The sequence below is a fragment of the Chrysochloris asiatica genome, unplaced genomic scaffold (genome assembly GCF_000296735.1).
Source record: "Chrysochloris asiatica unplaced genomic scaffold, ChrAsi1.0 scaffold00088, whole genome shotgun sequence".
Taxonomy (NCBI): Eukaryota; Metazoa; Chordata; class Mammalia; order Afrosoricida; family Chrysochloridae; genus Chrysochloris; species Chrysochloris asiatica.
This window is the reverse complement of record NW_006408606.1, coordinates 8,654,377-8,667,710: the sequence shown is the minus strand read 5'-3', so window position 1 is coordinate 8,667,710 and position 13,334 is coordinate 8,654,377. Positions and strand designations below refer to the sequence as shown.

The 13,334-nt window shown below is 37.1% G+C and overlaps 1 protein-coding gene across 1 annotated transcript in view; it reads left to right on the top strand.

Moving 5' to 3' along the window:
• Positions 1–13,334, top strand: part of KIAA1109 (KIAA1109 ortholog) — a 340,787-nt gene that overhangs the window by 300,376 nt on the left and 27,077 nt on the right. The window contains exons 70-72 of the mRNA XM_006866287.1: positions 2,346–2,546; positions 6,893–7,072; positions 8,791–8,928. Of these exons, the coding sequence (XP_006866349.1) occupies positions 2,346–2,546; positions 6,893–7,072; positions 8,791–8,928 (519 nt within the window). The remainder of the gene's footprint in view (positions 1–2,345; positions 2,547–6,892; positions 7,073–8,790; positions 8,929–13,334) is intronic.

Below are 13,334 nucleotides of genomic sequence, written 5' to 3'. Positions count from 1 at the left end.
CACAGTGGAGACATTGAGAGAGGCACATTAGGAAACCCTTTTCTCAGAGGCTACAGTTACAGGGGTTCGAAGCATAGCATGAATTAAGAGGACTAAAGAGAATTATACAGAGTTAGCCCCACAGTGAGTTCGTAAATGCCAATGAACCCGGGACGTCCAGAGGTTACTTCCTTGAGCCCACAGGGTCTCTGGCCAGCATGTAGGAGCGCGGCCACGTGCTGGAATTTTCGTCCATGACACTGGTCCTCAACACCCCAATACCTGCAGTCTGCAACAAAGAATCAGTTGCAAAAAATTTATTAATAATAATGTTGTTAGGTGCCATCGAGTCAGTACCGACTCATAGTGACCTTAGGCACAACAGAATGAAACACTGCCCGATCCTGGGCCAACCTCACTATTGTTGCCACGCTTGAGTCCATCGATGCTGCTATTTAGCCAGCCCGTCTTGTTGGGGGTCTTCCTCTTTTCTGGAGTATGAATCTCAGAAAATTAAAAGTTGTCAATAATGAAATGGAATGAATAAAGGTCAATATCCTAGGCGTTAGTAAGCTGAAATGGACTAGTATTGGTTATTTTGACTCTGACAATCACATGGCTTACTATGTCAGGAATAACAAATCCAAGAAGAATGGTGTCATATTTGTAGTCAGAAAGCACATTTCAAGATCTATCTTGACTCCTGCAAATAAGGCCTGTTAAGGCTTAATGTTTGACTCTTCTGGTTCTAACTCCAAGGCTTAATAGCCAACTGTCCTTTTTAACACTGTTTGCTCTCAGTATTAATGTTACCTGTCCCAGCATCTGCAGGTACTAAAAATGGAAGCTTTAGGTCAGTGTATGAGAGATATTTTGACACTTGGTAGAAGACAGAGATTAGTGTTTCCCCTTCCATGTTCCTAAGGAGGAGAAAATCCTTTACATTAGTACTGTAAAGCCTCTGAGAAACTGCAATGAAGAAACCTGTTTAAATATATTTAATCCATTGTTCCCTTCTTCCCTTTTGCATAATACCTGTTAACATTCCCTGGGAAATAGCTATGTAGTAGACTTACCAGAAAAATTTTTTTCTGAAGCCATGAAAACTTCTAGATTGAAAACACCCAGACAACTAATGACTCCAAGCAAAACAATGATATTAAGAAGGTACTTGGGCCTCTTCCCTCAGAGTTGGATGGGAGCATTACTGGGCATTTAAGGAGCTTATAGCAGGGCCTGCAGCGGGAGGCTTGCTTGTGAATGTTTCCAAGATCCCTTGCTCTCTGGAAATCTTAAACCAGTGGAAGGTCCCAGCTTCTGCTAACTTAACACTGTGGCAGGTCTTTAGACCATTGTCTTTTCTTCTATTAAAATAAGATTGCTTATTTGATATCATTCAAAGGACCAAAATAAAATTTCCGAAAAAAGATCTTAAAGATCTTGAAGTACAATGCTGTCTGTGATACCGCAGTTATTCAAGTTTACACACTCACCACAAAGCAAGTAATGGTAAAATTAAAGAATTATAACAACTTATTCAATCTGAAAAATCAATCAAATGTGCGATCAAAATGCATAAATAATTACTGTTGAGTAGATTGCAAAAGTTAGGAACAAAGAGGAATGGATCAGTAGTTGGAAAATACAGCCTTGGTGATCGAAATGATGCTGGAGATGCCATGATTGAATTTTGCAAGACCAGCAGTTTATTCGTTGTAAATTCTTTATTAAAACAACATAAAAGTCGACTTTTATACATGAACCTCACCAGATGGAATACACAAGAATCAAAATGATTACATCTGTGGGAAGAGATGGAGGAAAAGCTCCATATCATCAGCCAAAACAAGGCCAGGTTAAAACTGTAAAACAGACCATCAACTGCCCATATTGCAAGTTCAGGCTGAAACTGAAGAAAATTAAAACAAGTTCACGAGAGCCAAAATATGACCTTGAGCATATCCCACTGGAATTCAGAGACCATCTTAAGAACAGATTTAGATACTAACAAAGACCAGTTTGTTCTATTCCCCCTTCTGTTCAATCCCAACTATTCTGGACCTTTCTTCCACTGCCTACTTTCAATGGAGTAAAGGAGAAAACAAACAAGAAATCATACAGTTGGCTAAGCATGCATATATATAAATATTTTACAGATGAACAGAGTACTCAACCCTTTGCAGAAAAAAAAAAAAAAAGCATCTTAAGTCATTTCTATTTCAAATATTTGAATCTATTGATCTAGTAAAGTTTTAAATATTTTAACTTCTTTTTGCAGTCAAGTTTAGTTTTAAGAACATATTATTAATGATCTTTTTGTTTCCTTGTGGCTTATAAATATTTTGGGTTTCTTGTGTCCACTCTAGGTTCATCAGGATTAGGCAGCCCTCTTGGCAGAAGTCGACATAGTAGTAGTCAGTCAGATCTGACAAGTTCCACCAGCAGTTCATCTGGTTTGAGCTTCACTGCATGCATGTCTGACTTTTCCCTGTATGTGTTCCATCCATATGGAGCAGGAAAACAAAAAACTGCTGTTTCTGGACTCACACCTGGATCAGGAGGATTGGGTATACTGAGCATGTTTATATCTATTTTAACTTCACTGCTTATTTTCAAGCTTTCATCTTTAAAAAAATCATGATGCTTTCAATGATGGATACAAGCCAAGATCAGAAACTTTTTATATTCTCCTTTTGATCTTGTCCCCATAGAATAAGAATATAAAATAAATAATATAAAGGGGATTATAATCATTTTAAGGAAACAAAGTATATAATTTGCTGAATATAAAACTGACAAAAAATTGACTACTCTTGGCCATCAAGTATATTAATTAAATAAGAAATGTTCAAGCATTGTATAGGTGATATATCCAACATAATAAACTCATTGCAAATCAAAAGTTACTTATGTTATTAAATGTTTTATTGTTTTCTCATGTAACTATATAAGAATTTATATTCTATACATAGTAAAATCTTAAAGTGGTCAGGTCATGTTAATTTAAAATTAGATAATTAGCTATTCACTGGTATTTTAAAGTTCACTTGAACTATGAAAAGTTCATAATACCATTGTTAGGTGCCATCGAGTCAGTTCCAACTCATAGTGACCTTATGTCCAACAGAATGAAATGATGCCTGGTTTGGTGCCATCTTCACAATTGTTGCTATGTTTGAGACCATTGTTGCAGCTACTTTTTCAATCCCATCTCTTTTTCACTAATCTTCTACTTTACTAAGCATGACATCCTTCTCTAAGGACTGATCCTTCCTGATAATATGTCCAAAGTACATGAGACAAAGTCTTTCCTGCCTGACTTCTATCTAGCTGAACTTTTTCCAGGACAGATTTGTTCATTCTTCTGACAGTCTATAGTATATTCAATTTTCTTTACCAGTACCATAATTCAAATGCATCAGTTCTTTTTCATTCTTCCTGTCTCATTCTCCACCTTTTGCATGCATATAGTTGAATGCAATTGGAAATACCATGCATTCTATTCCTTTCCATTGAAAATGCCATGACTTTTAGTCCTAAAAGTGTCATCTTTGTTTTTTAAAAGAGGTCTTTTGCAGAAGAGTTGCCCAGTGCAATATACATTATTTTATTTCTTAACTGCTGCTTCCATGTCTTTTGGTCATAGATCAAGTAAAATTAAATTAACAGCTGCAATCTTTTCTCCATTTGCCATGATGTTGCTTATTGGTCCAGGAGTGAGGATTTTTGTTTTATGCTGAAATGTACTCCATACTAAAGGCTGTGTACTCTGATCTTCCTCTGTGTTTAAAGTCTTTTTCACTTTCAGAGAGCAGGGTTACATCATCTGCATATCACACTTCATTAATGAGTCTTCCTTCATTCCTGATGCCACCTTCTTTATACAGTCCAGCTTCTCAAATTATTTGTTCAGCATACAAATTGGCTCAAAATGGTGGAAGGATACAACCTGGATACACACCTCTCCTGATTTTAAACCCTGCAGTATTCCCTTGTTCTACTCTGTTGGTCTATGTACAATTTCTGAACGAGCACAATTGTTTTAGAATTCATACTCCACAATTATTCATAATTTGTCATGACTCACATAGATGAATGCCTTCACATAATCAATGAAACAAAAGTTAACAGTCTTTCTGGTAGTCTCTGCTTTCAGCCAAGATCCTTCTGACATTAGCAATGATAATGCTTGTTCTAGGGCCTCTGGCTAAATCCAGCTTGAATTTCTGGCATTCCCTATCGATGTACTGCTACAACCATTTTTGCATTATCTTCAGCAAACTTTACTTGCATATAATATTAATGATGTTGTTCTTGTTGTTAAGTGCCATCCATTTTGTCCCAATTCATAATGACCCTGTACAGGGTTTCCGAGTAGTAGTTAATGGATTTGAATTGCTAACCCTGTGGTTCAAATTCCAGTGCTGATCCTACAGCACCACAGCAGGAGTCCAATATTAATGATGTTGTTAAATAATTTCAGTCTTCTGTTGGATCACCTTTCTTTGGAATAGGCACAATTATGGATCGCTTCCAGGTGGTTGGCCAAGTAAACTATCTTCCAAATTTCTTGGCATAGATGAGTGAGTGCTTCTAGCAATGTTTGTTGAAACATCTTAATTGGTATTCTGCCAGTTCTTAGGGCCTTGTTGTTCACTGGTGCTTTTGGTGTAACTTGGATTTCCTCCTTCAGTAAAATCAGTTCTTGATCATATGCTTCCTCCTAAAGTGGTTGAGTCTTGACCAGTTCTTTTTGTTACAGTGACTCTGTGTATACTTCCCATCTTATTTTAATGCTTCCTATGTCATTCAGTGTTTTGCCAATAGAATCCTTCAGTATTTCAATTCAAGTGTTGAATTTTTCCAGCTTGGGAAATGCCAAGAATGATCTTCCTTTAGATTTTCTAATTCCGAATCTATTTACATTTCATTATAATATTTATCTTCTTGAGGCGTACTTTGAAATTTTCTGTTCAGCTCTGTTCATTATGTTCTCCATTCTCATAGCTACTGTACATTCAAGAGCAATTTTGAGAATCTTCTGACATACATTTTGGTCTTTTCTTTCTTTTTAATGACTTTTATTCCTTCATGTATGATGTCCTGGATGTCATCCCACAACTTACCTGGTCTTGAATCATTGTTGTTGTTGTTGTTAAGTGCCATTGAGTCGGTTCCGACCCATAGCGACCCTGTACAAGGTTTCCGAGGGTGTAGTGTTGAATAATGTGCCAAATTTGAGATGCTCTCTAAATTCAGATGGGATATACTCCAGGTTGTAACAGTTTCCTTGTTTTAATGTTCTTGAGTTTCAACTTGAACTTGCATATGAGAAAACTGATAGTGTGTGCTACAATTAGCCCTTGACCGCCTTCTGATATTAGTGAGGTTGTTCATTGTCAAGTCAATTTTAATCTTGTGTATAGTTACCATTTATGTTGTTAGTAAAGGTATTTCCAATGGTCATTGGTATTGAAAATTCTATCATTCATTCTCCTATTCCATTTCTTTTACGAAGGCCATGTTTTATAACTACTGTTCCTTTATTTCCAACTTCCAAATTCCAGTTACCACTATTTATCAATGGTTCTTAATTGCATGTTTGATCAATTTCAGACTGCAGAAGTTGGTAAAAATCATAACTTTTTTATCTTTGTCACTAATGATTGCTGTATAAATTTACAACTAATATTTATGTTAACCTGTCTGCCTTAGTAGGCTTAGAGAAACTATCCTGCTGTTGAGAGCATTGTATTTCAGGATGGATCTTGAAATGTTCTTTTTGACAATGAATGCTACTTCTAATCCTTATAGTTTGTCATTCTCAGCATAATTGTTATTGTTGTTAAGTGCCTTCTGTCTAAGTGCCCTCGAGTAGGTCCTGACCCATCACAACCCTGCATAGGGTTTCCAAGGAGCAGATAGTGAGCTTGAACCACCAACCTTATAGTTTAAATGGCTTTGCATAGTAGACCATATTATTAATCTGATTCAAAATGGCCAATGCCTGTCTATTTTGTCCTTAGTGACATGGAAAAAGCTTTCAGGACCTTCATTTATTGATGTGACATGACTTGGTGAGAAGAAACAGTTGTAAAGATCCAGTAATCAGAACATTGTAAGGATCATAAATAATCAGAATGTGGAGTATACTAAGTATCTGTTATTGTTGCTGAGTGCCTCCGACTCGGTTCTGACTCATAGTGACCCTGTATAGGGTTTCCAAAGCTTTAAATCTTTGAGGGAGCAGAAAGCCTCATCTTTCTCCTGTGGAGTAGCTGGCAAGCTTAAACACGGATCTCGCAGTCTGGTGCTTATCGTATGGAGTCACCCTGTTCCTGTACAGAGTATAAATCTAGGAAAACGAAAGTTGTCAAAAATGAAATGGAACATTTGTAGATAGATATCCTAAGTATTAGTGAGCTGAAATTGGCTACTATTGGCCATTTTGAATCAGACTAAAAGTCCTGGTGTGGCGCTGCAAGATAATGCAATGGACTGCAAGGTCAGGTTTGAAATGCAAGGTCAGTGGTTCAATCCCTCCAGCCATTCCTGGGAAACCCTAGACAGGGTCACAATGAGTTAGAACCGACTCTACAGCACTTAACAACAACAACAAATGTATGTAAGATCTTGATATTAGTGAACTTCTTTTGACTTAATTATTTAGATAAATAATGAAAATGCAACTTCATGTTAATTCTAGTTATTTGTCCCTGAGTAAATGTAAAAATCTTGTTATGTTTATGGTATTGAACCCATTCAAGTATTGTTAGGAACTGTTGTTCCTTAGATTATTATGTTCAAATTTTGTTGACTACATAATTTTCATCTAACTCTATATAGTCTAGATAGTTGTATGTATGTATATGCACATTTATCTGAGAGGTTTGTGTGTGTGTGTGTTTTTAAGGTAATATGGATGAGGAATCCACTTCAGTCACTGGCCGGAAAGACTCTCTTAGTATAAATCTTGAATTTGTAAAAGTGAGTTTATCTCGGATAAGACGTTCAGGAGGTGCCTCATTTTTTGAAAGCCAGTTTGTAAACAAGTCTGCAAGCAAAATGGACACTACATTAATAAACATATCTGGTATGCACTTTTATTGTTTTTAAATCAAAATGTTGTTTTCAAGAATTAACTGATGATTCCCCTTTTAGCAGTTTGCATAAACATTTAAAATGTTAAGGTTTTTGGTAATTTGACTCTTAAAGGAGCGCTATGAGTCCAAATGATCACTGCTTGAAATAGTATTTATCACGCAAAAGCCAGAATATACCTAAGACATTGAAACTTGATTCTTTTTTAAAACATTATGCTTGATGCCAGATCTTAAATTGTATCTCTGTATATCTAGCTTTAAAACAAGCTCTGTGACTATTCATACATCACTTATTCACTTATCTTTTTACATTGTGATAAATCTTTAAATTTAGTGCATGTGAAATAATCTTAAGAATTCCGAGTACTATGTGGGTGTAAACTTTTGTAGTTATTAATTAAACAGATATAAGCAGTATATACAATCAGCCAGTAGTCACTCAGCAAACATACATTGAGCCTATATTTTACAGTGAACTGTGTTAGGCACTTTGCAAACAATAAAAGGTTTTGTATGTAGATAAATGATAATGTAGCATAATAAATGCTATTGCAACAGTTTGTATAATGAGAAGGTTTCACCAAGGAAATGATATTTGGGCTAGATCTTGAAAATCAAGTAAAAATATTCTTGGTTCTGGCAACATATGATTTCAGTTACATAGAAGTTTCAGAAAGTATAAAACATAATTTTGGCTCATTATGGCTGAAGCACAAGAACTGGATTTTCATCCTTTGGGCAGTGAGAAGCAATTAGAGTTTTGGAATGATGTTTTCAGATTGGTGTTTTGGAATTAAAAATGTAGAATTTAGAATGGTAGCTTGGAAGATGGGAAAGAAAAGATGCTTGAGAAGGCTGTTGAAATAGACCAAGCAAGAGGGCATAAAGGCCTGAACTGTGACAGTGTGAAAGGAGAAGAGATGGTTTCCAGTGAAAAATAAGAGACTCCACAAGCTTGAGAACAAGCTGTGGGAAGGATGCTTCAAACTTCTAGTTTACATAACTTAGAGGGCAGTAATGCCATTAATTTAGATAGTAAATAAAGAAGGAAATGCCTATAGGCCATTTAGATAGAAAGGCCTAGGAGACAGATGGGTAGGCTGTGTGGGTCTGGTTCAGGCTGAAACAGAAACTTTAGATGTGGGCATCATTGACAGGTAAATTCTACCAAAGTAAGGGTGGGAGCAGAAGAACACAAAAAGCAGGAGCAGAGTGCTCATAACAGAGCCCATCAGAATGTTGTCACAATGACATGTCACTGTTGTTTGTCTAAGAGGAAAATAGTAGTCCTGGCCTTAGGTTTAGTGTGTAACTATTTTTGAGGACATTAGTATCACAGCTCATTTTGATGATTTGTTTTCTGTATTTGAGAAAAGCCCTGTGTTAAAGGCTGTAAGAGAGAGCTTTAAAACCTCTCTGGGAATTTCATGATAAAGTGATAAAAGAATTCCAACCTGACACGCTTGCCTCAAGAAAAGAAATGGGATTAATAGTGTTAGAATGTGCTAGTTCTTTAATAGGTGAAAGAAACACAGTATCTCTTGCCACACATAAAATAAAACATATTTTGATAAGCATCTCATATATTATAACATAATTATAATTCAACTATATGGTATCATGTCTTATTATATCAATTTTATGAGAATATTAACGATTTTAAATATTTGTTCCACGTTCTAATACATTGTATTTGTTTATGTGTCAGCTGTTTGTGATATAGGGTCTGCTTCCTTTAAATATGACATGCGCCGACTCAGTGAAATTCTGGCGTTTCCAAGAGCCTGGTACAGGAGAAGTATTGCAAGACGCCTGTTCCTGGGAGACCAAACTATAAATTTGCCAAGTAAGTTTATCATGTCATTATGATTATAATTAAACTGAAAACAACAAACCCACTGCCATAAAGTTAGTTCCAACTAATAGACACCCAATAGGAAAGATTAGAACTGTTCTTTAGGGTTTCTGAGACTGTAATCTTTACAAGAGCACACAGCCTAATCTTTCTCCTGTAGAGTGGCTAGTGGGTTTGAATCAATGATCTTACAGTTTTAAGTCTGGCGCTTAACCAGTGTGCCACCAAGAATCCTTATAATTGTTATTGTTGTTATTAAGTACCATTGAATTGATTCTGATTCATACCAACCCAAAATAGTTACTGAGGAGCAATTAGTGGGTTTGACTTTCGACTTTGCAGTTAGCAGTCCATTGCGTATCCTAGAGTGCCACACCAAGCCTCTTGATTATAATTAAGTAGCTGGTAATTTGGGTTATGATAATAACAGGCTTCATGATTTGATAACCCAAAATTTTTTCCAACTTGGTAAGTAGTGCCGATTCATTTATTGGTTAATTTAACAAATGTCTGTTGACCACTGTAATGTGCCACAAGTGCCTGGTGCTAAGCGCTCAACTGCTAACTGAAAAGTGCTAAGTTCAAATCCACCAGCCACTCTGCAGGAGAAAGGACCTAACAATCTGCTCTCGTAAAGTGTTCTGCTTAGTAAACCCTATGGGGGAGTTCAGTAGGGCCCTATGAGTCTGAATTGATTCAATGGCAGACGACAACAACAAAATGTGCCAGGCTTTGAGGATTCATTCACTTACTCACTGCCATTTCAGAGAGTCTGATTCCTAGTGACCCTCTACAGGGTTTACCATGTGTAAAGCTTAACAAAATCAGACAGCCTCATCTTTCTCTTATGGAGCTGATGGTGAGTTTGAATTGCCAACTATGTGATTAGCATTTCCATGCCAGCAGGACTCCATGGGGATACATTAGACCTGGTGATACATCATAAAACCAAATAAACAAAAGGCTTCCTTCTTGGAGTTCACACTCTAGCTGGCATGTTATTCTATGGAGATTACTCTGTCCTCTGTAAAATCTATAAAATTCAGAAATACATTTAGCCTAACATATTATTCATAGTTAAGGGTGGAAAAGAGGCAATATTGGGGTAATCTAGCTTCTGTTTTTTACTTGTATTTTGATGGAACTGTACTAGCATATCAAATGCAAGTAGAGAATTTTGGAAGCATAATATAGTAGAAGCTATTAGGAACCCTATGTCTAGTCCCTTATCTATAAATAGGGAACAGAGTGCCTTTTCTGTTATTCTCATGGACTTTCTTTGAGAAGTACATAAAATTATATGCCATAATGTACATGGCAAAATATAAGTAGGAGTCCTGGTGTGGCTCTATGGGCCAGACTGCAAAGCCATTTGAACTGCAAGGTCGGCAGTTCAAGCTCACCAGCTGCTTCTCAGAAACTCTATACAGGGTCGCTATGGGTCGGAACCGACTGGACAGCACTTCACAACAACATAGTTACCAAGTCATGAAATTGAAGAAGTCTGCCAACTTCTTGAGTCTGAAATTGAACAGAGATTCTATCAAGATTTATTTGATAATTACTGGTGATTGGAATGCAAAGGTTGGAAATAAAAAGGAAAAGATCAGTAGTTGGAAAATATGGCCTTGGTGATAGACATGATGCCGGAGATCACATGATAGAATTTGGCAAGACTAATGACTTCTTCATTGCAAATACCATTTTAAACAACATAAAAGATGATTATACACATGGACTTCATCAGCTGGAACACACAGAAACCAAATTGACTAAATCTGTGGAATGTGGAAAAGCTCCCTATCAACAGCCAAAACAAGCTCAGGGGAAGGCTATAGAACAGACCATCAATGACTCATATGCAAGTTCAAGCTGAGACTGAATAAAATGAAGACAAGTCCATTAAGAGCCAAAATGTGACCTTGAACATATCCCACCTAAATTAAGAGATCATTTCAAGAATTTGAAGATCTCAATGACAGATTTGATGTATTAAGACAGTAATGACTGAAAACCAGAAGAGTTGTGGGATGACATTGATAATATCATACAGGAAGAAAACAACAGGTCATTAAGACAGGAAAGAAGGAAAAGATCAAAATGGATGTCAGAAGACACTAAAAATCTCTTCATAGAGATGCTAAATCATATGGAAGAAATGAAAAGGTAAAAGAGCTAAACATAATATTTTAAAGGGCAGCTCGAGAAGACAAAGTCAAATATTATAATGAAATGTGCAAAGAACTGAGGAAAAAATTTAAGCCTCAACTTGAAATGCTGAAGGATTCTTTGGGCAAAATATTGAATGATGCAGAAAGCATCAAAAGAAGGTGGAAGGAATACATCGAGTTACTTTAGCAAAAAGAAATGGTTGATGTTCAGCCATTTCAAAAGGTAACATGATCAAGAGCCAATGGTACTGAAGGAAGAAGTCCAGGGTGCACTGAAGACATTCTCAAAAAACAAGGCTCCCAAAAATTGATAGAATACAAATTGAAATCTTTCAACAAACTGATGCAACACTGGAGACACTTCTTCATAAAAGAAATTTGGAAGACAGCTACCTGGCCAACCGATTAGAAGAGATCCATATTTGTGCCCATGCCAAAGAAAGGTGCCCCAGCAGAATGTGGGAATCATTGCACAGTATCATTAATATCACAAGCAAGTAAAATTTTCCTAAAGATAATTCAAACACGGTAGCCACAGTAAATTTCAGACAAGGATGTAGAATGAGGGATATCATTGCTGACATCAGATGAATCTTGGCTGAAAGCAGAGAATACCAGAAAGATGTTTACCTGTGCTTTATTGACTGCATAGGCTTTTGACTGTGTGGATCGACGACAAGCTATGGACAACATTGCTGAGAATGATTATTCTGGAACACTTAATTGTGCTTATGAAGGACCTGTAGGCAACTGATCGAACAGAACAAGGGTACACTGAATGGTTTAAAATCAGGAAGGGTGTATACTAGTGTATTCTTTTACCATACTTATTCAGTTTATGTGCTGAGCAAGTAATCCGAGATGCTGCTTTATGTGAAGAAGAATGTGGCATCACGATTGTGGGAAAGACTCTTTAACAACCCTCAATATGCAGATGATGCAACCTAGCTTGCTGAAAGTGAAAATGACTTGATACTTATAAAGATCAAAGACCACATCCTTCAGTATGGATTGCACCTCAATGGAAAGAAAACAAAAATCCTCACCATTGGAGCAATAAATAACATCATGATAAGTGAAGAAAAGATTGAAGTTGTCAAAGACTTCATTTTGTTCGGATCAACACTCATGGAAGCAGCAGTCAAGAAAGCAAATGACATACTACATTGAGAAATAAAATGACACACTGCATTTGCAAATCTGCTGCACAGGACCTCTTAAAAGTGTTCAATAGCAAAGACATCAGGTTGAGGACTAAGGTGCTCTGGACCCCCAAGCCATGGTATTTTCAGTAATCTCAATACATGCAAAAGTTGGACAGTGAATAAGGAAGACCATAGAAAAATTGATGCATTTGAGTTATATATAGTGTTGGAGAATATTGAAAGTGCCATGAGCTGCCAAAAGAACAAACAAATCTGTGTTGTAAGTAAAGCCAGAGTGCTCCTTGGAAGCCAGGATGTCCAGACTTCATCTCTCATACTTTGGACATACTGTCAGGAGGGACCAGTCCCTGGAGAAGGATATCATGTTTGGTAAAGTGGAGGATCAGAGAAAAAGAGGAAGACCCCCAACAAGATGGATTGGCACAGTGGCAACAGCAATGGGCTCGGGCGTAGCAATGACTGTGAGGTTAGCCCAGGACCGGGCAGTGTTTTTGTTCTGTTGTGTATGGGGTCGCTGTGAGTCAGTACTGACTTGATGGCACCTGACACCACCACCATCAAACCTCATGAAAGCAGAAATCAAGAAATCAAACAATCTATTGCATTATGCAGATCTGCTGCACAAGACCTCTTTAAAGTGTTCAAGAGCAAAGATGTCAGTTTGAGGACTAAAGTGCAACAACCCAAACCATAGTATTTTCAGTAGCCTCATATGCATGTGAAAGTTGGACAACGGATAAGGAAAACTGTAGAAGAATTTATGCATTTGACTTATGGTGTTGGAGAAGAATATTAAGACTTCCAGAAGAGCAAACAAATCTGTATTGGAAGAACTACAAACAGAATGCTTCTTAGAAGCTGAGATGACCCAACCCATCTCTCATGCTTCAGACATATTCTCTTACTTCATATTATATGGAGGGGCCAACCCCTGGAAAAGGACAGCATGCTTGGTAAAGTGGAGGGTCAGGAAAATAGAGGGGACCCGCCTCCCAGTGAGATGAATTGGCACAGTGGCAGCAGCAGTGTGCTTAAATGTAGCAGCAATTGTGAGATTGGT